We start from the raw sequence: 25117 nt of genomic DNA, 5'->3' as shown, positions 1-25117 counted from the left end.
GAAGCTAGGAAGGTGAAAGACACCATTTTGATAAGTTGACATTAAGTTTTTAGGACATTTAAGTAGTACTCTGAAAGTCATAGCAATGAGGGATTGAAACAAGAGGAAAATCTTGTTTTTCTAAAATACCAATTTTTTAAAAAGTTAATCTTTTTTTTTAAAGAGAGAATTTTAATATTTATTTTTTAGTTTTCAGTGGACACAACATCTTTGTTTTTTGTATGTGGTGCTGAGGATCGAACCAGGGTTGCACACATGCCAGGCGAGTGTGCTACCGCTTGATCCACATCCCCAGCCCTAAAAAGTTAATCTTTAAATGAGATTTTTTTTAAAAGCATAGAATTTAAGTATGTTTCAGTACCACCTCTTCCCTAAAAAAAAAATTGCTCTCATTTGCCCAAAATACTATTCCTAACAATATAAAAATACATCATTTCAAATGTATTACCTGTAATAAAATATTGAACTCTCATCTGCTTATTGCTTCAGTTTTTGCTTATTTGTTGCTTTCCACTAGTCTACTTTACAATTTATTAACATATGCTTCCATACACCTTCTCTAGCAAGTGCTTTCAAATATTTATCTTTATAAAGCCTTATTTGTAAAAGCAAAAATTCCCTATCATAAGGGCTGCAGATGTAATTCGGAGGCCCTGATATTCATCCCCACCACCACACACACACAATCCATATTAAATAATTGAAAGCAAGCAAAATGATAGAAAATATGGACACAAACTTTTAATTTATTCCCCTCAGTGCTGGGAATCAAACAAGGAACCTCACACCTCACACGTTAGGCAAGTGCTCTACCACGAAACACACCCCCAGGCCGCATGAACTGGTATTTTTTAAACTGAGGACATTTTTTGTAAACACTAAAAACCAAATTAGCATCCAACCATAAGCTTCAACTATAAACTTTTCACAATACAATGCCATGATTAACTTGGTAGACCCACACACTAATTAAAACACTTATTAGAAATTGCAAAAACCTAAGCTAAATATTGCCAAGAGTTACCCCTCTGGGTGTAGGGCCCACATACTCTTGCCAGCTTCAAGATTCAGGTCCCAAGGCATTTAATAAATTTGTACTAAACACCTACATCAACACATTACCATTAAAAAGTTCCTGGCATTGTGGACTTTAGTTCCAAAAATAACCACAGAAAGCCAGGCACATGCCTATGGTAGTCAGTGGTAGAGCACTTGACTCACATGCACAAGGTCCTGGGTTCAATCCCAGCAGAGAACATGTTTACATAGTCATACATGACCAGATAAGTAAAAAGGCAACTATAATTGTTAGATCATTCACTATTATTTATTAGAAACCACTTAAGCCAGACTGCCATGTGCTGACCCAAGTGTGCAGCACTAAAGAAAACAGCAATTTCTACCCCTACTAACCTGCAATGTTTGATCTGTCTCAGAGACTCCAAACTGCAATATACTTTCAAAGTAGGATGGCACGGTGACTCCAAAAAGAACATTGAGATCTGTGCCTCTGATTACCCATACAGGCTATTATGAAAAATTGCATGCAAAATCCAATAATCACATTCTTGAAACCATTCTTAAAACATTTAATAAATTGTTTATTTGTAAATCAATAAATAGTATACTAAACATAAAAATGTAGAGACGTTAGTAATCAATGTACATACAAAGGATTCCACTCTCAAGGATGAATGTTGAGTAAACAGAATTCACTGCATACATATAAATGTGTGTCATTTACGGACTCGCCTCAGAAAGGATGGATTATTCTTAGTTCTTCCCTAGTCTTATAAATTCCAAATTAATAAAGTTTTATTGTGTTTTGGAACTTCCCTAAAGCTAAAGTAGACATTTGTTTGCTACTTATATATGTATACAGATGGGTAAGTCACGGAGGTACGAGTGATTCTGTTTTTGAAGTTTAAATCAACAATGTATTGTTAGTAGTTAGCTGTACAAAATTATCCTTTGGTTCCATTCTAAATTTACAATCCAGGTTTTTTAATGCCCTCCTTTGAGTATGTACAATTGTCACACATGAGTAAAAATAAGTACTTAAGACTTTAAATTAAGGTGATTATTTTTGCTTAAGATTAATTATAATCAAGTTACTTTATATAGACTGAGAGATAATTTTAGAATTCAAAGCTCTGGCCCTGTCTCTTTTTTTTTTAAATATCTTTATTTATTTTTATGTGATGCTGAGGATTGAACACAGGGCCTCCCATGTACTAGGCAAGTGCTCTACTGCTGAGCCACAATCCCACCCAGCCCCTTACCCTGTCTTTCTTGAAGAAAAGTGATGCACAATTTCTGGATAATTCAAAAAAAGTTACAACTTTTCCAGCTAGTTTTAATAAACAGTTGTTTATCAAACTTCTGAATTCACTGGTTTCTAAAACAAGCCTTAAACCAAATTCTGAAACCTAGGAAACTATTAAGAACCATATAACCTAGTCCAAAAGGTGTTTCAAAGTGTCTTAGAATCACTTTTCAACTTATAGGAAACAGAGGCTGTAGAATAAGTTTATTTTTATTTACATAGCACCAAATATAACTATTAACTTATGAAAGAACTTATGAAAAAGATCAGAAACTTTCAGAGTATCTAAAAATTATTTTTTGGTGCCAGGGACTGAACCCAGGTACTTAACCACTGAGCTACATCCCCAGCCCTTTTTATTTTTAATTTCAAAACAGAATCTTTCTAAATTGGTGAAGCTGGCCTTGAACTTGCAATCCTTCTACCTCAGCTTCATTACTAGGATTACAGGTGTGGATCACCACATCCAGCACAGAGTATCTAAAATTTAAATATTATGTTTCTTATACATATTTTTCTCCTTACATGAAAAGTACTAAGTAATTTCATTTAAATGTCATATTTTTTTAAAAAAAGAAAATTAGGTACTTCTCACTTAAGAGAGTTGAAATTATTTAAAATGAGGGGTGAGGGTAAAAAAATGAGCTATATATATCTAATGTAAATTGTATTAAAAACCCAAATATAAAATATAAACAGAAGGGAAACTTTCTTAGAAGGCAATACATACTAACTACTTTTCCTCCCAAGGTAAAAATTACATTACCAAGAAATCTAAGCAGTTTGAGTTTCTTGCTCTTATAAATGTAATAAGTAAAAATAAAATCCATAGGGTCAAAATATTTAGGGTTATAACTAGAAATATATAATTCTACTTTTATGACAAGGCAGCTAGTTGAAATAAGTTAACACAATCATTTGAATTGGTTGTCTGCACACTGGACAGGGCTTATTCCTTTTCTTCAGCTTCTTTGCACATGTGAAGCATGACATAAGATGTCCTGTTTTACCATGAACAATGCAACCATTTTTAGGTCGACCTTGGCAAATCACACAAGGTTCAATGGCATTAAGGGGGAAACTAGATTCCATACTTTCTTCTTTGTCTTGTGTTTCTTCCTTCTCAAACTCTTTGACATCTTCTTGACTGCTATAAATAATGCTATTTGAAGTTGATGGCTGAGAATAGTCCTCACTTTCTTGTGACTGGGAGGCTTGTGTGATCTTATCATTTTCCTCAAAACATGATTCTTTGGAATCATTTGTTGTAATTTTTTTACCATCAGGCACATCCAAGCCCTCTTCTGCCTGCGTTGAGCTTTCTAATTTGGCTTTCTCAGAAATTTCCCCTTTTTCTTTCCCTTTATCTTCAGGAAGCCAGTTCTCACGAAGGGTCCAACATCTATTGCAATGTGGTGGAAGGGGAGGATTCATTTCATTGCATGAAGTACATTTCCAATAGTCCTTCAATGAAGAAATACAAAATTAATTTCTGTAACCCTTTAATTACTAATCATAACAATGCTGGTGACTGATATAATTAAGGTAAAATGTATCACAGTTCAATTTTCAGCATTTGTTTTACATAAAATAGTAAATATGTGCAAGACAAATATAGTTATTATCAAATATTGGAAATTCACTGAGAGATTTTAGGTACTTTTACCCACCCATGTAATTGAGATGATGAATGTTCATGTTTGACTACAGACCCTGGGTTTGACCCCCAGCACCAGGAACAAACAAACAAACATACTGCACACTTCAGAGAGACAACAATTTAAAAAAGAAAAAGAGTCAACACTGGGATGGGGATGTAGCTCAATGGGAGTACTTGCCTAACATGTACAAAGTACTGGGTTCAATACCCAGCACTGTGGGGTGGCAGGGAATGTCAATATGTGTTCTCTCTTCATGTACTTAATAAGTACTTTTTTTAGCCTTATCATGCTGAAAAACCCCAAAATTAAAAATATGTTATTATATTTTAGAGTACCTAAAATATATATTATATTAACTGTGTATCTATGAAGTTTTTTTTTTTTTTGGTACCAGGGAGTGAACTCAGGGGCCCTTGACCACTAAGCCACATCCCCATCCCTTTTTAATTTAGAGACAGGGTCTCACCGAGTTGCTTAAGCACCTAGCTTTTGCTGAGGCTGGCTTTAAACTCGGGATCTTCCTGCCTCAGCTTCCTGGAACCACTGGAATTACAGGTGTGCACCACCACTCCCAGCTGTGCCTAACTCATTTTACAAGGCCAGCAATACCTTTTCGAAGACACAGTCACAGCGGTTCATTTAGTTAAGGATGTTTTCTTCTGTACTGAGGCCTGTATCCACTCCCTTAAAGGCTCAATCCTGGACACTGTTGTACCTAGTCTACCTAATCAATCTACATGAAATCTGCCTTTCCTAAAGAAAAGTCACCCAAACCATCAGTGACTAGGACTCTAAGATGTGCTCTAAAACCATGATTCAACTGAGTGTTCCCTAACTCCATACACAAAGGAAATGCTTTTTAAAAATCATTCTTGTCAGCAGCCACTGCCAGGTAAAGACTACCATTCTTGGATACAACCCCAAATGTATACCCTGTACTTGTCTACCCTCTCCTGTATTCTCTTCTCTCTTAACTGCTCAGTGCTTCTCCCTTACCCTAACTTCTTGAGGCCTGACTCACTTGGGATGATAAACTCCCCCTCACCACACCTCTTACTGAATAATGAATAACTCCTTGTCTCCTTGCCTTAACTGAAGCATGGTCTTGCCTGAGGACATTTTACATGTGAAATTTGCTTTAAGAAGTCCTTCCTATTGGACGTGAATAATATAACAAGTTAGATTGCCTGTCAAATGACCTAACACAGTAGCAACAAGAGTGGAGATTATTCATTCTCCTACATTGGTTCTCTGTTGTCAAAGGTGGCTACCGTTACCTCCTAAACTAAAACTAAAGGTCTTGCTGGATGCAATGGTACATGCCTATAACTCCAGTCACTGCAGAGGCTGGGGCAAGAGAATTGCAAGTTTGAGGTTAGTCTTGGCAATTTTGCAAGACCCTGTCTCACCAAAAAAAAAAAAAACAAAAAACAAAACAAACATTGGGAACATAACTCATGGTAGAGTGCTCCTGGGTTCAATCTCCAGTACTGCAAAAACAAAAAGCAAAATAAAACTAAAGGTCTTGCAAAAGCAGGGTGGTGCTTCAAAAAGAGTTCAAAATATAAAAAAGTTCTAACTCCCCACATAAAACTAAACAAATGTAGTACCAGAGTTCACCATAACAAATTAAAGAAAAATACTTTTAACCATTAGACTTTAAGTTTTAACTTAAATCACCCCATTTCATGAAGTAGGTTAGATATATTCTTCTAATCTTGACCTTGGTATATATTTTTTTAATTCCTTAAAGAAGCAGATAAATACTTACAGCTAAGGAAATTTCAGGATCTTCTTCAAATGAATCTGTATCACTTTCCCCTGCCTGATACACAGTAACTCGATACACCTAATAAAGTAAATTCATTAGTGTCAATTCATCACCTTTTCTATTCTACCAGGAAAGTTTCTTAGTAAGTCCTAAACAGATAGTATACACTACTACTATATATAAGAATTCTGAGACTGAGGGTATAGCAACAGTAAAGCACATGCCTAGCACATGTAATGCATTGGGTTCAATCCACAGAATGCATGCGCCCACACGCGCACACACACACAGAGGCAAGAAATTCTGAGACAAACAAAGGTCAAATGCAGCAAGTACAAACAAGAAAAACAGTTTCCTAAACTGGTCTTGACTCACTCACTCTCCTTAACTAGAAATAATTTCATAGCAATTAAATCCTCACCCACCATGGAAAAAGTCAATAGATAAATATAGGGGTAACCCTGGACTCTGCGATGTTTTATTTTTATAAAAAGTAAGTTAGAATTAAAAGGTAGGAAATTAATTCAATATTTTAAAATATAGACCATTACAAGAATGCTTATTATGGTCTATTGAGTTCTTGGCATTAGTAATTCAAAAATGAGACAATAAGGAAATAGGTAAGCTCAAGTCCACAAACCAATATTCTAATTTGAACAAATCGAGAGACAAGGATTTCAATCTAAATGTATTACATCTTTAAGCAAAGTCAATTAATATGCAAAATATTTAACAACTTTCTAATATAATTAAAGAAAATACCTCATCATCTTCATCAGAGAGTTCTTGTCCTTCTTCACTAAGGCTATAATCCTCTGAATCAAGAGACTCAACTTCAAATTCTACACTAAATTGATCTGAAACTGAGTCCTGATCCAACCAATCACTGGAATGTTCACTCACACCATCTTCAATATCCTAAGGGGAAAAAACAAAATTAATATATGTATCTTGGCCTCTGTAACAACTTCCTGACTCATCCCTGTGCCTTTTTTCCTCCTCAGATCCATCCCGTATATCCAACGTAATCTAGACTAAGGTTCAAAGTTATTAGTATTATTTTCCCTGTTCAAAAAGCCCATTACTAGGCTGAGGTTGTAGCTAAGTGGTACAGCACTTGCCTAGCATGTGTGAAGCACTGGGTCTGATTCTCAGCACCATATATAAATAAAATAAAGGTCTATCAACAACTTTAAAAGAAAAAATATCAGAGAAAAAAGGCATTTAAAATCCCTTTGCAGTGAAGGTACATCTAGTATAATATTAATATTTCATTCCTCTCCAACTAGGCACTCCTCCTCCTTTACTAAAGAAGGACACTCAGAGACTGTTTCCTAAACTGGTCTTGACTGACTCACTCTCCTTAACTAGAAATAATTTCATAGTTTCTAAATCATACTCATCCTTCTTTGGCTAAATCTCTGCCAACTGAAAGAGCTCTGACACTTTGAATTATCTTTACTACTTGTATATTACTGATACACATAAATTATGCAAGACAACTGCATGTTTGTCATCTGAATTATAGCAATTTTGAGAGCTAAGACCTGTCTTAATCATCTTTATATATTCAGATTGGTAGAATGCTAGACAGACATATTTACACAAATACAAACTTAGTATTGGTGATTTTTAATGAATTTTGAAAATAATTTGTTTTGAAGAGCTTCCAGATTTAATTTTTTAAATTTATTTTTTAAAATTATGTATCTGTATTTAATTCCTCATTTAAGTTAATTTTTCTTCTTCTTTCTTTGGTACCAGGGAGTGAACCCATGGGTGCTTAACAACTGAGCCGCATCCCCAGCCCTTTTTATTTTGAGATAGAGTCTAAGTTGCTTAGGGCTTTGCTAAGTTGCTGATGCTGGCCTCAAATTTGTGATCCTCCTGCCTTGGCCTCCAGAGTTGATGGGACTACAAGTGTATACCACTTGCCAGGCTCATTCACGTTTTAATAAATTATGTAACCTAATAAGACCTTCAGGTCCTTAATATTTGTTGTCCATGGCTGAGGGTAGCAACACACTAAGCAGAGGGCTACAAATTTTAAAAGTATATTGGTCTAGGAAGCCTGGATATAGATATTATTCTTGATTTGCCACCAAGCAGCCATTTAACCTTGACGCATCATTTAACTCCTAAAGGCTATAGTTACTCTAAAAGGAGTTTAGACTAAATGATCTTTAATAGCTCTATCATTTCTTTTTGTTTTTCCCCTGCAGTACCAGGGACTGAACCTAGGGCCTCATGAATGCTGGGCAAGCGCTTTACTATTGAGCTACATCCCCAGTCCTTTTTTATTTTAAGACAAAGTCTTATTAAGTTGGCCTAGAACTTGGGATACTCCTTCCCCAGCCTCCTATGAATAGCTAGCATTACAGGACTGAGCCCATTTTTTAAAACAAAACTAAACAGTGGATATTATTTTACAATCTCTAAGGTCAAAATATTTTTTTAATGTGATGTTAGAAAAATAGTAGAAAAAGTAACATTCATCAGCTTGATGCATCTTAAAGAGATCTAAAGAGAATCAGGTTAGAGTATATAACTTATCTAATAAAGTGACCCCCTTCAATTAACTAGTCTTCAATTAACTAATCTTTAGTGAACAACTATTATGAGGGAGTAAATCACAAGAAAAAAATTAAATCTTAGAAAGCACATTCTGTGGCAACGGTCTGCACTGTGGGATATTACAAATCTATTTTAACAAATAAAGTTTTAACAAACATGGTTTGCCAATTTGTTTACCTGTTATCTATGGCCACTTATTGTTATGGTAAGAGTTTAGAAACTATGGTAGAAACCAATGGCCCTTAAAAACTTGCTTCTCATACTGAGCAGGAGCTCATGCCACCTAGTGGCTGACATGAGTAACAGCTCTGTTAAATACTCTGGAAGACACAAACATACTCCTATAATCACTGTTTTGGAAGAAAAAAAGCAAATACAGAAGTAACAAGAACACATAAAATGTAAGAATAGGATTATTATCATAACTGGTTCAATCTCCTACATCTTCTAGAGAACTATAAAATAAGCCAGGCACAGTGACTCATGTGTATATAATCCCAGCTACTTTGGAGGCTAAGGCAAGAGGACTACACATCTGAGGTCAGTCTAGGCAATTTAACAAGCAAGACCCTGTCTCAAAATTTTAAAAATTCCATTTATCAAAATGCTTAACAAATGGAACATTGGAATTTTCTATTAGTATTAGAAAGTACTGATACTCTTACCAACCAGGCACAGTGGCACACCACCAAGGGACTCGGGAAGCTAAGGCAGGAGGACTAAAAGTTCAAAGCCAGCCTCAGCAACCAAAAAGTCTTAAGCAACTTAGTGAGACCCTGCTCAAAATAAAAAAGATTGGGGATGTGGCTCAGTGGTTAAGTGCCCCTGGGTTCAATCCCCAGTACCAAAAAAAAAAAAAAAAAATACTGACACTCTAATCATCCATGCAATACTGAACCGACACTTCAGGGATCTGACAGACATTCCCTGATGTCTAGATCTATGTATATAGCAAATATTAAGTTCAGACTATGCTAACTTATTTGTTAATGGCTATAATGAAAGTTTAGGGCTTTGTTTTGTTTGCAGTGCTGGGGATTGAATATATGGCCTTGCACGAGGCAAGCACTGTACCACTGAGAATAAAAAACATTTTAACTCTAAATATTCAAGATAAATTTGCCTTAGAAACCCAAGAAACATAATTGAACTAAACTTATAGTCTTGTTTCCTTATTTTTAAAAAAGTACAACTTTCATATTCTTAGACTATACTCCAACATATATGAATTTACTATTAGGGTAGTAGTTCACAAAGACTCTCTAATATAGGGCAACATTAAAAACTATGAATATTCGTACTACTTCACCCTTACCAGAGTTATTCCATTATCTTTCACCCTCTCCCCAAACCTGGAGTTAGAGGTGGGAAATCTATGTAATAATTATATTTGAAAGTTAAATTTCCCCGTGTTCAGTAGCAACATCACACCATACATGTGCATTCTATCTGTATGCTTATTATGATTGTCAGGCCTACATTTAAAATACAAGAACTTTATTTTATTTGAAACAAGAGTATTACCGGATTTGATGGAGTCTCTATTGATTCACTGCTACTGCTTCTTTCACAACATATTTCCCTTATTACACACAGAGCCAGGCTTTCATCAAAGGAAAGGGAAATACTATCAGATTTGTGACGCTTTCGTCGTTCACCAGATAATTCATCTGAATTTTCTTCTGGATATGGAAGGAAAAAGAGGATGATTAAATTTATGTACTGTAGGATTGATTTAAAATTGAAATGTCTTTAGCATGTCTATCATATAGTATTGATGAAATTAAACAGAAAAAAATGATAAATTACTATTAATGTTTCAATAGTCAACATTTTCACTAGATCTGTCCACCTAAAAAGTTATAGCAGTGCATTTTTTAAAATATTTTTTTAGTTACACATGGACATAATATCTTTGTTTTGTTTATTTTTATATGGTGCTGAGGATTGAACCCAATACCTCACATGTGTGAAGCAAGCGCTCTGCCACTGAGCCAGAGCCACAGCCTCAGCCCAGGGCATATTTTTATAAGTTTTCCCATCTTCAAGAAATTTGCCTCCATAAGTCACAATAACTTTAATCCATCAAAAGCATTTACTAATCAAGCAATTATGATTTTTCTGTCTAAACTTTAGGAAGTAAGATTTCTTTTCTTTCTTTTTCTTAAAAAAACCAATAATGTCTAATTTGCATAGAAGGCATTTGGGAGTTTTTGTTGGTAGTGGCCTTTTACAGTATTAGGGATTGAACGCAAGTGCTCAATTACTCAGCACAGAAGAGTTTTTTTTTTGTTTTTGTAGTGCTGAGGATCCAGAAGGTATTCTTTATGGTTCAGTTTCATCAATACCCTGCTTTATTCTGTATTTAAGAGACAGAGTCTCACTACATTGCTCAGGCTAGCACCAAATTCCCCAACTCAAGCAATTCTCCTGCCTCAATCTCCAGAGTAGCTGGGACTACAGACACAACAACAGCATGTCAGGTACCCTGTATTTTCAACACCAGTGAAAACTTTCACTTTAAATAATAAATTTTCTCTAACTTAAAAATAAAAAGTCAAGAGTGCTAGTCAAATCTGCCAGACATGAATGAGATATCAGATATTGAAATAGTATAGGTCACTGGTAGAGCACTTGCCTAGTACATGTTAGGGCTTGAGTTCCATACCCAGCCTAGCAAAAGAGAAAAAAAAAAAAAAATCTAAATAGATCAAAAAGCCAAACATATACAACAAAACTATTCAAAAACCTAAGAAAACATTTTTTTTTTCCATCAAGCATGCTAATAGCACTCTCCAGCCCAAGAAAATATTCTTTTAATATAGGATGGGGAAGCATGCTAATAGCTGCATCTCCAGCCCAAGAAAATATTCTTTTAATACAGGATGGGGAAGTATAACACTGCAAAGCACTCAAGAAAGTATCAATATCAAGAGCAGACCACAGGGCTAGAGTTGTGGCTTAGTGGCGAGCACTTGCCTTACACATGTAACATTGGGTTCGATCCTCAGTACCACATAAAAATAAGTAAACAAAATAAAGATAGTGTGTCCATACATAACTGAAAAAATACAAAAAAAAAAAAAGAGGAGACCAGAGGAGCTAAGGTGTAGCTCAATGGAAAAACATCCAAGGAGAGTGCACAAGTCCCTGGTCCCTGGGTTCAGTATCCCCAGCACCAAAAAAAGGAAAAAGAAAAAAGACAAAGCAGAGTGGCAGCATACACCTATAATCCCAGCAACTCAGGAGGCTGAGGCAGGTTCAAAGCCAGCCTTAGCAACTTAGCAAAACCCTAAGTAACCTAGTGAGACCCTGTCTCAAACTAAAAAATAAAAAGGTCTGGGGATGTGGCTCAGTGGTTAAGCACCTCTGGGTACAATCCCCGGTACAAAAAAAAAAAAAACTAAACCATGTTAACGTTGCCATGGCAAAATAAAATACCATCAATATAAGCTAGAGGGCAACTAGAAGAAAATATCTACAACATACACAATAGAAAATGGCTAATACAGCCACATTATACAAAGTCCTCCTTCCAAAGACTTGATTTTTTTTTAAATTCAGAAATAGGAAAAATAAAGTCATAGAGAAATGCAAATGGCTAAGAAACTTTGAAAAATCTCCTACCTATTGAGCAAGAAAACGTAAATTGAAATAAGACATCATTTTTTGCCCATGAGAATAACACAAATTAAAAATGTTAAGATTTGAGAGGAAAGATTTTTATACACTGTTCATAGGAATATAAAAATGGTACAACAATTTGCAATTTATCTTACAGAAATGCCTACATAATTATTTAAGTTTATATATGAAACTATGTTCACTGCAATCTTTCATCATATGGGATTAACTAAAATGTAATCTATGTGCCTGGCTGAGTGTGGTGGCGCACACCTGTGATTCCCGTGGCTTGGGAAGCTAAGGCAGGAGGATTTCAAGTTCAAAGCCAGCCTCAGCAACAATGAGGTACTAAGCAACTCAGTGAGACCTTGTCTTTAAATAAAATACAAAAAGGGCAAGGGATGTAGCTCAGTGGTCGAGTGCCCCTGAGTTCAATTCCTGATACCTTAAAAAATTAAAAAAAAATATATACATATATATATACAGACACACACACACACACCACTTTATATATATTGCCCAGGCTGGCCTTAAACTTTCAAATCTCCTGCTTTAGCATCCCAAGTAGCTGGAATTATAGGCATGCAACAACACTAAGCCCAGTTAGTTATGAATTTTGATCAGGCAACAGCCCCTTCCTCCACTATCTTTTCTCTGTAAAAATGTTCTCAGCAATTTTAACATTTTCTTTAATTCTAAGATACTATTTACTTTGTTTTAAACCCAATGGTAAATTTTTTACTTATTAAAAATAATTATTAAAAAAATTTAACTGCTGCCAGGTGTGGTGGTGGGAAGCTGAGGCAGGAGGACGAGAAATCTGAGGGCAAACCGGACAACTCAGCAAGGCCCTGTCTCAAAATAAAATTTGAAAAAGGACGGGAGATACAGCTCAGTGATAGAACACTTGCCTTCTATGTGCAAGATTCAATCCACACTGTGTATATGTGTCTCTCTCTCTCTCTCTCTCTCTCTCTCTCTCTCTCTCTCTCTCTCTCACACACACTCTCTCTCTCTCTCTCTCTCTCTCACACTCTCTCTCTCTCTCTCACACACACACACACACACACACAATTAACCACAATGGTAACTAAGAATTTTGGCTACAATAAAGTTTATCCTTGTCCCCATTATGGAGTAAACTGTGCCCATTGTCAACCAGAAAAAAAAAAAAAATGTTACTAAATGCTACTAAAACTGCTATCCTATAGACCAAATAAAGTAATAAGAAATTCATTCAACTAAACCAAAAGCAGCAAAATAATTTCACTAATCCTAAAAGTACTAATTTCATTAGAGAAAACACCACACAGCTGTTTACTATACCAAATAAATATTCATGAATACCTGTCTCACTAATTGCTCTCCTTCTAGATGAGGTAGATGGTCTAGAAACCAAACAGGAAGATGAAGGCTTCTCTTCTTGTAGTTCTTGCACAAGGTCCTAAGCATTCAAGAAAAAATAAAATATGTCAATTTAAACTTATAATGCCAGGAAGTTAAAATTCTGTTTTGTATAAGTATCTGTGCAATTTTCAAGAAACATTTTACTAAAATGAATTTATTTAAAAATTACCTTCTGATCACTCCCACCTTCAAGGTGACACCTGTTCTCACTCACTAATGTGCTGGAATCTGATGGTTCTAAGACAAAATAAAAATGGAAATCACAAACTAGGAAAGAAAGAGCTATCCAACATAAAGCCCATACACAATTTAACCTTTCAATAAACATTAAACAAATGCTTTCCAAGTGCCATCCACATGCTATGTAGTTATATGAGAACTCAATTTTAATATAAGATACCTGAAAGAGTAATTATAAACACATTAAAAGAATATACAACAGCAAAGAAGGTAAAGCGATGATTATTTGATAGGGGTGGGGGAGGGGGGGTCTGAGGAGCAAACAATCAGGAAGGATTTCATAATAGAGTAGGTGAAATAGGACTGGCTGGGAAGGACATTCCAGATTGAGGAATAACATGTGAAAAATCATTCAGATGCAAACTAACTGTTGCTATTTTAGGAAATTAAGGACAGTTTTACTAGAAATCAAACAATCAGAAATGTAAAGGGTCCTAATGTCAGACCAACAGCACAAGGATGTCAACAAGCAGTGCGTCATTGCATTCCTCCCAGTAGACACTTCAGAATCTTCCTTAAGACAGTATCGAAGCCACTCATCACTAAGGGGACTTAGTTCAAGAAATAAAACTGATTTCCTAGCTCACAGATCCATTATCTCCAGAGAACAATCAAACCCCTCAATTACAGTGATAAACTGCTCTGACAAAACAGTAAAAAAGAAGAGAGAGAATAGAGGCAGGGAAACCACTGTTAAACAGCAGCCTAATAATTACTCTTATTCTTGGATCAGATGGTAATATTCTTTTCTGGATTTTAAATCCTGACTATGGTATAGTAAGTATTCAATTCTACACAAACTAACACCATATTAATAAAATACTATCCTGTATGATGCAGAATGCAAACCTCAATGAGATAGGAAAGAGAAAAGTGCAACACAACAAAATAACCAGAGCAACAGAAAACAAAAGAAACTGAATATAGAATAGTGGGATCACAGGGGAATGGTCAATTCATTCTGAAAACTAAGCTACTGAGAGCTTTTCTTAATTGTAGTTCAAGGATGGACATTTGGAAAGCTATAGCATATTGGAGCCAACTTCTAACAACACTCAAAAAAAGCACAGTACATTTCTTCCCAACTCAACGTTTATAATCTGAAAATGAGAGTGTTTACACCATGGAATCAGCAACCACTTCAAATCAAGAGATTCTCCCATGGAAAATGGGTTAAACATTTATCAGCATACTCCTGTATATTTATTTACATATGCATCTTTCTGAAACAAAACCCCAGGGCCTTCATCAGATTCTCAAAGGAAGATGCAACTCAAATATGACCAGTTAAAAACTTCAATTGAAGGAATTAAAATGCCATTTACCTACAAAAAAAAAAAAAAAAGGGAAACAAAGCTTTTGTCTACTATAAAAAGGAAAATACAAAAAAGAAGACTTATCCTTTCAAAGAGTTCAAACTAAGTAACTATATTCCTTTCCAAAGCATCTCAACAGGATTCTCAAGGTTTGACACACCTCTTCACTGAGCAGAGCTTTTGAAATTATCTACCTCTCAAAATAAATCCTGATATCCCAAGATTTAAACTAATATAATAGGATATTTGACTTTATATTAGAATCTTCCTACTATTTTAGTTCACATCTATTTCTTTCTACTAAAGTTTGTCATAATTTTATTTAATATAGAATTAAAGTAACAAGAGAATCAAGTCTAGGAGTATAGCTCAGTGCTAGTGTTTGCCTACATATATAAGGACCATGGGTTTGATCTCTGCCATAACAAAATAAAAAGGCAGATGCAGTGATGCACACCTGTAATCCCAGATAATTGGGAGGCTGAAGCAGGAAGACAGTGACTTTGAGGGTATCCTGAGTACCTCAGGAAGACCCCATTTCAAAAGTTAAATGAATATATAAAGAGAATCACAATTATAAAATATAAGCACAGAGAAGTATCTTCAAAACTTTTTTTTTTGCCATGCTAGGGATCAAACCCAGTGCCTCACATATGTTAGGCAAGTGCTCCCCCATTGAACCATACTCTCAGCTCTTAATACAAAATATTATATTTATGATGTTCAAAATTAACTTACCCTGCTGATTGACTACCACCAAATTTTTGTAGATCATTGTATATATTTTCCTTGTAAGAAGAAAAAAAATCAAGAGATATACATTTTAAAATTTAAGTACATATTTTGTATGAACTACTACACATACTCAAAATGACACTTTTCAAATTATATTACAGGCAGGCTTTTAGATTTTAAAAAACAACTAAATAATTAGTAATAGTGATGACAGCTATTTTCAACAATCACAAAGGTTTCTCTAGCTTAAAGATTCACATCTCCATTTCCTGACATGAGTTTTGTTTAGACTTTATCACCCCAGCAACTTATGCAAACAGAGGGTAGGTTAGCATATTTATTTTTTTTTAATTTTATTTTAGTTGTAGATGGACACAATACCTTTATTTTATGTGGTGCTGAGGATCGAACCCAGTGCCATACCACATGCAAGGCTAGCACCCTACCACTGAGCTAAAACCCCAGCCCAGCATACTTATTTTCAAATTTCTAGCACTCTGCTTAGAAAGTAATAGGTTATATAAAACCCATTTATAAGCTGAGCATATTGGCACACACCTATCATTCAGTTACTTAGGAGGCTGAAGCAGGACAATTACAAGTTTGAGGTCAGCTTGGGCAACATAGCAAGGCCGTAACTCAAAAAAATAAAAGGAGCTACAGATGTAGCTCAATGGTATAACACCCCTGGGTTAAATTCCCAGTACCATAATTTTTTAAAAAAATTTTTTAATTATATAGGAATTGGATTATAATCCTGACTGTATGTTACTCAGGACTGAACCCAGGGTCTCATACCTGCTAAGCAAGTATTCCACCACTGAGCTATCCCCAACCCTATAATCCAGACTCTTACCAAACTTAGACAGTCAATGAATGGATTTTCTTTCTTGATTTAAAATTTATTTAAAAATAGAGCCTCCTCTTCACTCAAATACAGACTGGGAACATACTATAAACTAGTCACTGTGGAATGAGAAATCTCTGCCCTCATGGAGATTATACCCAAGAGAAAGACAACTCTTATTCTAGTATTCATTGATGTCATGATTCAGTCTTCTCTTTCGTTTTTAAACTAATGATCAGACAATGTTATTTGTTGCAAAATACCACTGAGCTACATCCCCAGTTCCTGAAACAGCAATTTAAACCAACAACAACCAAAAAAAGTCAATATTCTTATTCATATTCAAGAATTTTTTTTCAAGTCAGTAATTTCCCCATTTTCTGATCTCTCAACCTATCAGAATTTAAATCAAGCATAACCTCAAGATTATACTTTCAATATCAGATACTACATCGCCAAACATTATCAGAAGATTTAATACTGAAAATGGTACAAAATCATCAAGTTATTTCTTAAACATACAAAGTTTCATATCCCAAGGCCAAGGATAAAATAACAATGAATGGATATTAAACATAAGAGTTTACCAATGGAAAGATGGTTCTATAATATTAAAGAGATTAAGGGGTAGGGTTGTGGCTCGGTGGCAAAGCGCTTGCCTCGAACATGTGAGGCACTAGGTTTGATCCTCAGCACCACAGGAAAATAAACAAACAAACAAAAAAGATATTGTGTCCATGTTTAACTAAAAAAAACAAAGATGAAAGCTGGGGATATAACCCAGTGGTAGAGCACATTCTTAGCATGCCTTGAGTTCAATCCCCCATATTAAAATATAAATAAAACTTAAAAATAAGTAAAAATAGCTTTTGGTGACAAACTACACTAATTTTTCCCCTACTCTTTTTGAGCTATGTCTTTTTCTAGTGTTCAATAATGAATATATACATTATGCTTATAATGAAATTGTTTTAATGACACAAATATTCTATTTAGTTTCCATCTTTGTAGCTACTTTTTTCTTGTGATGCTAGAGATCAAACCTAGAATCTTATGCAAGGGAGGTAAATTCTCTACAATTGAATATACCCCCGATCATTATATTAATGAGCATTAAATATTAGTAGAATCTAGTGAATTGTTGCAAATGAAAAGCATCTATCCCACTTACTAAGACATAAATGCTAAGGCTCAACACAGACCAACTAGGCTAAACCAACTGCAACAAATTTGAAAGGTACGAATGACTAAAAAAGTAGTTTTCAGTTCCCAGAATAATTCTGGAAATGTTAACTGCCATAATGGTAGTATGTGACAAAAAACAAACACAAAATAAAACTGATTTCCAAAGTAACTGAGATTCAAATTTAAGCTTTATTAACATGATGGCATAAAGACTACCTTTGGCCTGGCATGATGGCACACACCTGTAATCCCAGCAATTTGAGAGGCTAAGGCAAAAGGATCACAAGTTTGAGGCCAGCCTGGGAAACTTATGATCGTAATTCAAAATAAAATTTAAAAAATTTTAAAGAGCTGAGAAAAAATTTAAGTGGCAGTTCAATCCCCAGTAATACTGAAAGAATAAATGAGTAGATTATAAAGACTGCCTTTGGAAGTGATCAGAATAATAATTTAAAATATATAATTGTAGCTAACAATCTGAATGCTTTCCATGTGTCAAACAATATATATTTTTTTTTTGGTAACATGTCTCTTCATGAGTTATTTATAACCTCTACACAAGGTATTTACTTATCCCTATTTTAAAAATGAAAAAACTAAGGCTTAGAGAGGTTAGATCAATTTACCTATTCACACTGCTAGTAAATGACCAGGCTAGGTCTCAAATACAGATTTATAAGAGTCCAGAGTTCATGTTCCCCAACAATATACTATAGAACTAAGAAACCAATTTCAGGGCTGGTGCTGTAGCTCAATGATAGAGTACTTGCCTAGACATGAAAAGCCCTCGTTTGATACCCAGCATGCCACCAAAACAATTAAAAATTAAAAAAAGAAAAAGGAAAAACTCAATTCTAGATTGATTGATTGATTAATTTATACACACATACCTGGTATTGAACTTAGGGGCACTGGACCACTGAGCCACATCCCCAGCCTTGTTTTTTTTTTATTTAGAGATAGGGTCTCACTGAGTTGCTTACTGCCTTGCCATTGCTGAGGATGGCTTTGAACTCACTTTCCTCCTATCTCAGCTTCGGGAGCCGCTGGGATTACAAGCATACGCCACCGCACCCAGCTTATTAGCATCTTTTATATATACAGCATTAATTATTTATTACTGACAATAGGAAGTGAGAGTGGAGGTCAGCTGAAATGTTTGCCCAGCTGGCTTTTTATAATAGCTAGAGAGAAGAATTTACCTGTGCTCTTTCACAGAGAAGCTTGGCACTCCAAACAAATCTCCTAGAAGATCATTTGAACAATATACAATATGTTGTTGCTTCTCATCATATAATCGTTTAGTCATAATATACTGGCCAAGATAAAATATTACCTGAAATAGAAATACGATATCTGAGCATTAAAGAAAACTAAAAGTTGGTTTCAAATATATTCAACTAATATCCCATTTATTCAAACAGGATTAAACTACCAGCAACCACATCCATAACCATGTAGAATAACCACTATCTTGTACTTAAATGTGTTTTTTTATTCCTTGCAAATCTTAACTCTGGCTCAGCTATCGAGGTTCTAACACTTAAGAATAGAAAAAGCAGCAAAAGTTTAGAAACCAATTACCTCCCACCCCCAAATCAACTAAAATATGGCAGTGTCCTAGTGCCATTTAGTAAATAGTCACAAACAACACACACCTCAATAGCCTCTGAGGTCATCACAGAAAAGAAAGACAGGAAAATGACCAATGACATCAACTCAACAGTTTGGGAGAATTCAATTAAATAAATCCAGATATATTAATATACACTATAATAAATAATAAAAATGACCCTGAACCATTATTATATTATATTCCATGTGCTCTATTAAGACAAAATAGGCAACATACTTTTCAATTATCCCAACAACCACCTAAATATGTACAGCGTTTTACAGTTTACAATGTACTTTAAACAAGTATAGTCTCATCCTTCTGGTATTTCACAGAATGATTATTACTGTATTAGAAATGAAGAAGGGTCTGGAGCACAGCTCAGTAATACAGTATATGGCTAGCATGCCCAAGGTCCTAGGGTTCAATCCCAGCATCAAAAAAAAAAAAAAAAAGGAACAAAGTGAGGAAACTGATCCCTCTTCTGACTCGAAGCCTTGTGCACTTTCTACTACCCCATCTGGCTTCCACCACTTCCCAATATGATCCTAGACAAAGATCCTTTACCTGAAAACTGCATCAGACACAGCCCTCTAAATGTGTATGTTTTGCAACCACGGATCCAACTAACCATGGGTTAAAATTATTCTAAAATAAAATTTATCGAACCTAAGCAGAATTTCTTATTCCCTTAACAATACCACATAATACCATGATATGAGGTATTATAGGTCATCTAGAGATGTTTCACGTATATGGGAGGATTTGCATAACTTATATGCAAAAAACACACTATTTTGTATAAGAGACTTGAACATGGGTGATGGGGGCAGGTTACCTAGAATCAACTCCTTGTAGATGGCAGAGAAGGATTATACTATGTTACTGCTAAACAGTTTTGCAGAAGTATTCTATGTCTTAATGAGGATCTAGAGTCCTAGCAAATATCCCTTGAGGTAATTTATAAAAGTGTGGCTGGAAAGAAATTATTAAACACTATGTTTAATAATTTCACAAAGTTTAGGACCTCCAGAAGTGGGGGTGAGGGCCAGGCGTGGTGGTGCATGGAATCTCTTCCTGCCCTACTATCTATCCTGTCATAAGAAAAGAATCTTTAGTGGTTTGAGTAATTCATATCCCACAAAGTAAAAGGAAGAGATGGGGAACGGAAACATTTCATTCACAGTGAAATTTTGCCCAAAATGGCCCAATCTCTCACTGAAAACCTTACTTCTATAAACTTCAAGAGAATAGATTGAAATGCTGTAGCCATTAAAGAGGACATATGTTCATGAATCGGCTCACCTCCAGCCCAGAATTTCAGTACAGTATATTGTACTTGTGTATCTCTGGTGCATAAGTTCTTAACCTGGGATCCAGGGATGCCCAAGAAGTCCTTGGATAAAATTCAGGGAATCCATATATATATATATATATATATATATATATATATATATATATATATATATGTATTTCTATCTTTACTTTCACTAAATTCAAACTGAAATTTAGTTTTTAATTATGAGTACAGGCAACAAATCACAACACTATTAGCAGTACCTGTGATTTTGTCACCAATAAAAACCACAGTATCAAACTATGCTTATGGCAAACACATCAAAATATCACTTCATTTCCTCATTATACTCTAATCATATTTATTAGTTCATTAAATTAGCATTTAATGTGTTAATTACACAGTATGTCAAATGACCATAAATAAAGAAGGCCATATATTAAAACATTCCTTATATCTTAAATCAGCTTACCTCTTTCATAGTGTAAGTGTCTTTTTGTGCACCAACAGACTTTAACAACTTCAAAAGCAATGGCTTTGGTCTAACCTACAAAGAAAAAGAAAACTATAAGCCTTGCAGCAAACACATGCAGAATAAAGTTGTCAGTAAAGGTAGTAGCAAATAACAACAATAAGGTAACAAACACTATGTTTATTGATTTCACAAAGTTTAGGACCTCAAAAAGTGGGGGTGGGGGCCAGACATGGTGGTGCATGCCTATAATCCGAGCAACTCAGGAGGCTAAGGCAGGAGGATCACGAGTTCAAAGCCAGCCTCAGCAATTTAGCAAGGCTCTAAGCAACTTAGCAAGTTCCTCTCTAAATAATATATAAAAAGGGCTGGAGATGTGGCTCAGTGTTTAAACACCCCTGGGTTCAATCCCTGGTACCAACAATAACAACAAAAAAAGAAAAAAGCAGCAGGGCTGTGATGTGTTTGAGTGGTAGAGCATTTGCCTAGCATATGTGAGGCTCGGATTTCCAGCCCTGGTTTTTAAAAAAAAAGGTAGCAAATAACAATAAAGGTAGCAAACACTATGTTATAAGGTTTTACTAAATACAATAAATAGACTATATAAATTGAATATCACATACCATGGTTAAGGGGATTAGAAAAAAATGTTAGAGACTAATTATTATGCTAATTATCATGGAATCATCAAATTTCTAAGTTGTGAATCCAATTCCAAGTGCATGCTATCTTTTCTCCTCTAGCTATTTCTAGCATTTGCTGCTTGCCTTACAATCATAAATAGTAGAGATCCAATGAGCTTACTGTAAGCAAATTTACACAAGAGAAAAAAGTCCATCTTTGAGGTGATTCCTAAAGATTTAAGGTGTGTAGTACATGTTCAACAACTGTTTGTCAGATATATACTTGAAATATAAACCAACGAGGAAGAAAATGCTAAGTTGTGGTTGAGGGACAAGAGTTACATTCTCAGATCTGCTCTTAATTATCCTTGTCAGCTTGGGTTAGTTATTTTAAATTCTCCAGTATTAAGGAACCTAATCCATAGAAGATCTATTTATTGTAGTACTAGAAATTTAACCCAGGAATTTTGCTCTATCACTGAGCTATACTCCCAGCCCTTTATTTTTATTTTGTGACAGGGGCTGGATAAATTGCTGAGGCTGGCCTGAATTATGATCCTCCTGCCTTAGCCTCCCAAGTGGTTGGGATTACAATCAAGTGTCACCATGCTCAGCCCAATAAACTTTTATTTATAAAAACAGGCAGCAGCACAAATTTGGTCCAAAGGCTATAGTTTGCCTGACTCTAGAGTTTTTTCAAGTGTTATTAATAATTGACATGGGGGAGAATATGCTTATGTTCTTTCTCCTTTCCTATTGCTATATCCAACTCTGCAAAGCTCAATCTTTACAATTTGCCACCACCATACAAACCGGTGTCTCTACACCTCTCTTCAATATGGCCTGTCCTGATTCTGAAATCTGACAGCATGCTCAATTAAGATATAATGCTCAAAACCAGATTTAAGAAAACTGCCTATTTCCAGCTAATCAGCAAAACAAATTACTTAATAATTGAAAAACTTAAAAGTACCCAGGGCCTCAAGCATACAGGGCAAGCACTCAACCTTCTGAGCTATATCCCCTACCCCATAATCTTGTATTTAAGAACAAAAGATAAACCCCAGGTGGTGATCTAGATGTAAAAATTAAAATTACAGGTGATACATGCATAATCTTGGGACAAGAATGATATGAAAATTCAAAAGCCAACAACAATTAACAAATAAAACTTCAAACAATGTTCTCAATGGGAAAAAGATAACATCAAATTAAATGGACTATTTTTAAACAACAAAAATTCAATACTCTAGAAATGCTGAAAACTACTCAAATTAAAAAAAAAAAAAAAAGAAAAATGGACAGACCAGACCAGTCAAATCCCAGAATAAGCAAGTGATTCAACAAATGAAAAGATGCCCCACCTCCTCAGAGACTTGGGACATATAAATCTGAACAACAGCTTCATACTTTTTACACACACACAAAAAGTCAATAGTAATTAGACTGGGTCACAATTTATTTTACAAACAACAATTGTTAAATGTTTAAGGACCTGGAAATGCTAATTATCTTGATTTGATCATTACATGTATATATATTAAATTATTACACTATATCCCACAAACACTGTACAACTGCATGTAAGTTAAAAAAAAAAAAACACAACTGGTAAAATTTAGTGTAGGCAGGTGTAAAAACTGTCACAATCTTTTGGTGAACAAGTTACCAATCAGCCTATAATTTGGGACTCAGAGTTCTATTTCTAACTTACAGAGAAGAAACACATAATAGTTGCACACATAAAGCAGTACTATTTGTAACACTCAAAATTGAAAGGCAATTTTAAAGTCTATCAGTAATGCTAGAAATGTAGCTCAGTGGTAGAGCACTTGCATAGCATGCATAAGGTCCTGGTTTTAATCACGGACACCTGCCCCCCCCCCCAAAAAAAACTCTATTGGTAAAAGCACTGGTATACCATCAACTATAGGATAATATGTAGCCACTAAAAGGAATTCTATAGATTTTACAAGTTATAGAACAACTCTGGTTTAATCCTGTTTCAGTAGAACAAACAGTAACAGCTTCAAATTCACACATTAATATATGCACATAAAAAAATTTTAAAGGAGACATGGAGAAAAGACTGCAATTTTCAAGTATTACTTTATATATTTTTCTAATGCTTAAAACCTTTACAAATAGTATGAATTATTTTTGTGACTTTTAGAAATCACAAAGTTAAATACAACAGGTCAAACTAGAAAAAAACAGTAGGTCACATAAACACAATGTCAATACCCATGCTTAAGAATGGAAGTCACTCCATTTTGTGAAAGACTAAGAAAATTCTGATTCTTTTGGTTCACTTTTACTCCAGACAATTATCCCTGAGAAAGAATTTAAGTTACATACCTGAAATTTCACCTTAAAAGCCTGGCTATAACTTGGGTTTATATCATTTACTTGATCATCTCAAAAAGTAAGTTATTTTTAAAAGTTAACACTTCAGACAAAAATACCAACCAGGGTCTCTTGTTCCGAAGCTGGAATCTGTGAGGTGCTTACAGCACCATCAGTAGACACAGACATGTTGGTATTGCACATTGGCCTACAAGTAGGGGAAAAAAAAAATACACACACGATAAAAACTTGAAATAAAACATGTGAAAAAACCCGAAATCATATATAAAGGAGATAACGTCTTTAAACAATACCTTATGAACCAAAATTATTAGCAAGTCGATCCTTACCTGGATCAGTACATAAAATGTGCCGCACGTCTGTGAACACGGGTGTCTATCTTCAATCGCCAGTGAATACAACTGGGAAAAGGAATGGTTTAAATAGCCTCAGCCGTAGGACAAGTCAGGACTTAGCTCCTCCAACGACAGTCTCGGAACGTGTCCGAACTTGACCAGCCTAAGAGGAAAAGCTGAGTCAACCAGCCCAGTCTCGCCCAGATTAGGAGCTGGGTTCACACAGGCAACCCAAGAGGCACCTGTCACCCTCCCGACCCCCAGCCGGGAGCAGTCGGGGGCCCGGAAACCCCCAGTGGCTGCGGCCTCTACCCTGGGCTCCAGAGCAGACCCCCACCCCACCCCCACCCCCACCCCCACCCCCACTCCAGTGCGCGCCCGAAACCCCGCCCACTTCGCCGCCGGCGACAAACAGGCTTCTTTCCAACAAAAACTCCACGAAGCCACGTGCCCCCCACCACGAATAGCACAAAGGGTGCGCGCGGGAAGGGGTTGGACTCCAAAGCCAGCTAACCGACCCATTCACCGCCCACTACTAGAACTGAACCCTCCTTTCCAGGCCCATACCTGCTCAACACTGGGACTTTTGGCTTGGAGGTGGGGGGGCGCGCGGAGGGTCCTTCAAGGCGCCCCAGTTTCCTTCACCCGGAGCGCTTGGGCCTCGGCGACGATCCCACTCGCGGCCCAGACCACTGGGCGCTTGAACGCACTAAGTCCCGCGA

The 25117-nt window shown here is 35.7% G+C and overlaps 1 protein-coding gene across 2 annotated transcripts; it reads right to left on the bottom strand.

Moving 5' to 3' along the window:
* Positions 1-726: 726 nt before the first annotated feature.
* Mdm2 (MDM2 proto-oncogene) lies at positions 727-25102 on the bottom strand. 2 transcript variants are annotated; one of them, XM_046430615.2, is made up of 12 exons: positions 24963-25102; positions 24390-24461; positions 24163-24247; positions 21071-21145; positions 18889-19022; positions 15658-15707; positions 13533-13600; positions 13304-13400; positions 9857-10014; positions 6521-6676; positions 5759-5836; positions 727-3790 (listed from the first exon to the last, which is right to left on the bottom strand). In XM_046430615.2, exons 3-12 carry the CDS (start codon positions 24241-24243, stop codon positions 3218-3220), a joined length of 1470 nt encoding a protein of 489 aa, XP_046286571.1. In that variant the 5' UTR covers positions 24244-24247; positions 24390-24461; positions 24963-25102; the 3' UTR covers positions 727-3217. The 2 variants fall into 2 exon arrangements, with proteins under 2 accessions (XP_046286571.1, XP_046286570.1); XM_046430614.2 differs by having other exon boundaries at positions 24390-24558; positions 24963-25097.
* Positions 25103-25117: the final 15 nt, after the last annotated feature.

The sequence above is a fragment of the Marmota monax genome, unplaced genomic scaffold (assembly GCF_021218885.2).
Source record: "Marmota monax isolate L192 unplaced genomic scaffold, Marmota_monax_Labrador192_F-V1.1 WCK01_AAM20220418_F8-fsc00056, whole genome shotgun sequence".
NCBI classification, from domain to species: Eukaryota; Metazoa; Chordata; class Mammalia; order Rodentia; family Sciuridae; genus Marmota; species Marmota monax.
This window is presented reverse-complemented; position numbering and strand designations above follow the sequence as displayed.

Excerpts from the sequence above, each read along its gene's own strand:
- Mdm2 (XM_046430615.2), bottom strand. The coding sequence starts at position 24,243 with ATGTGCAATACCAACATGTCTGTGTCTACTGATGGTGCTGTAAGCACC. Across the intron at positions 13,401-13,532 it reads AAGGTGGGAGTGATCAGAAG|GACCTTGTGCAAGAACTACA; the intron begins GTAATTTTTAAA and ends TTGAATGCTTAG. Across the intron at positions 3,791-5,758 it reads ATCCTGAAATTTCCTTAGCT|GACTATTGGAAATGTACTTC; the intron begins GTAAGTATTTAT and ends TCTTCATTGAAG.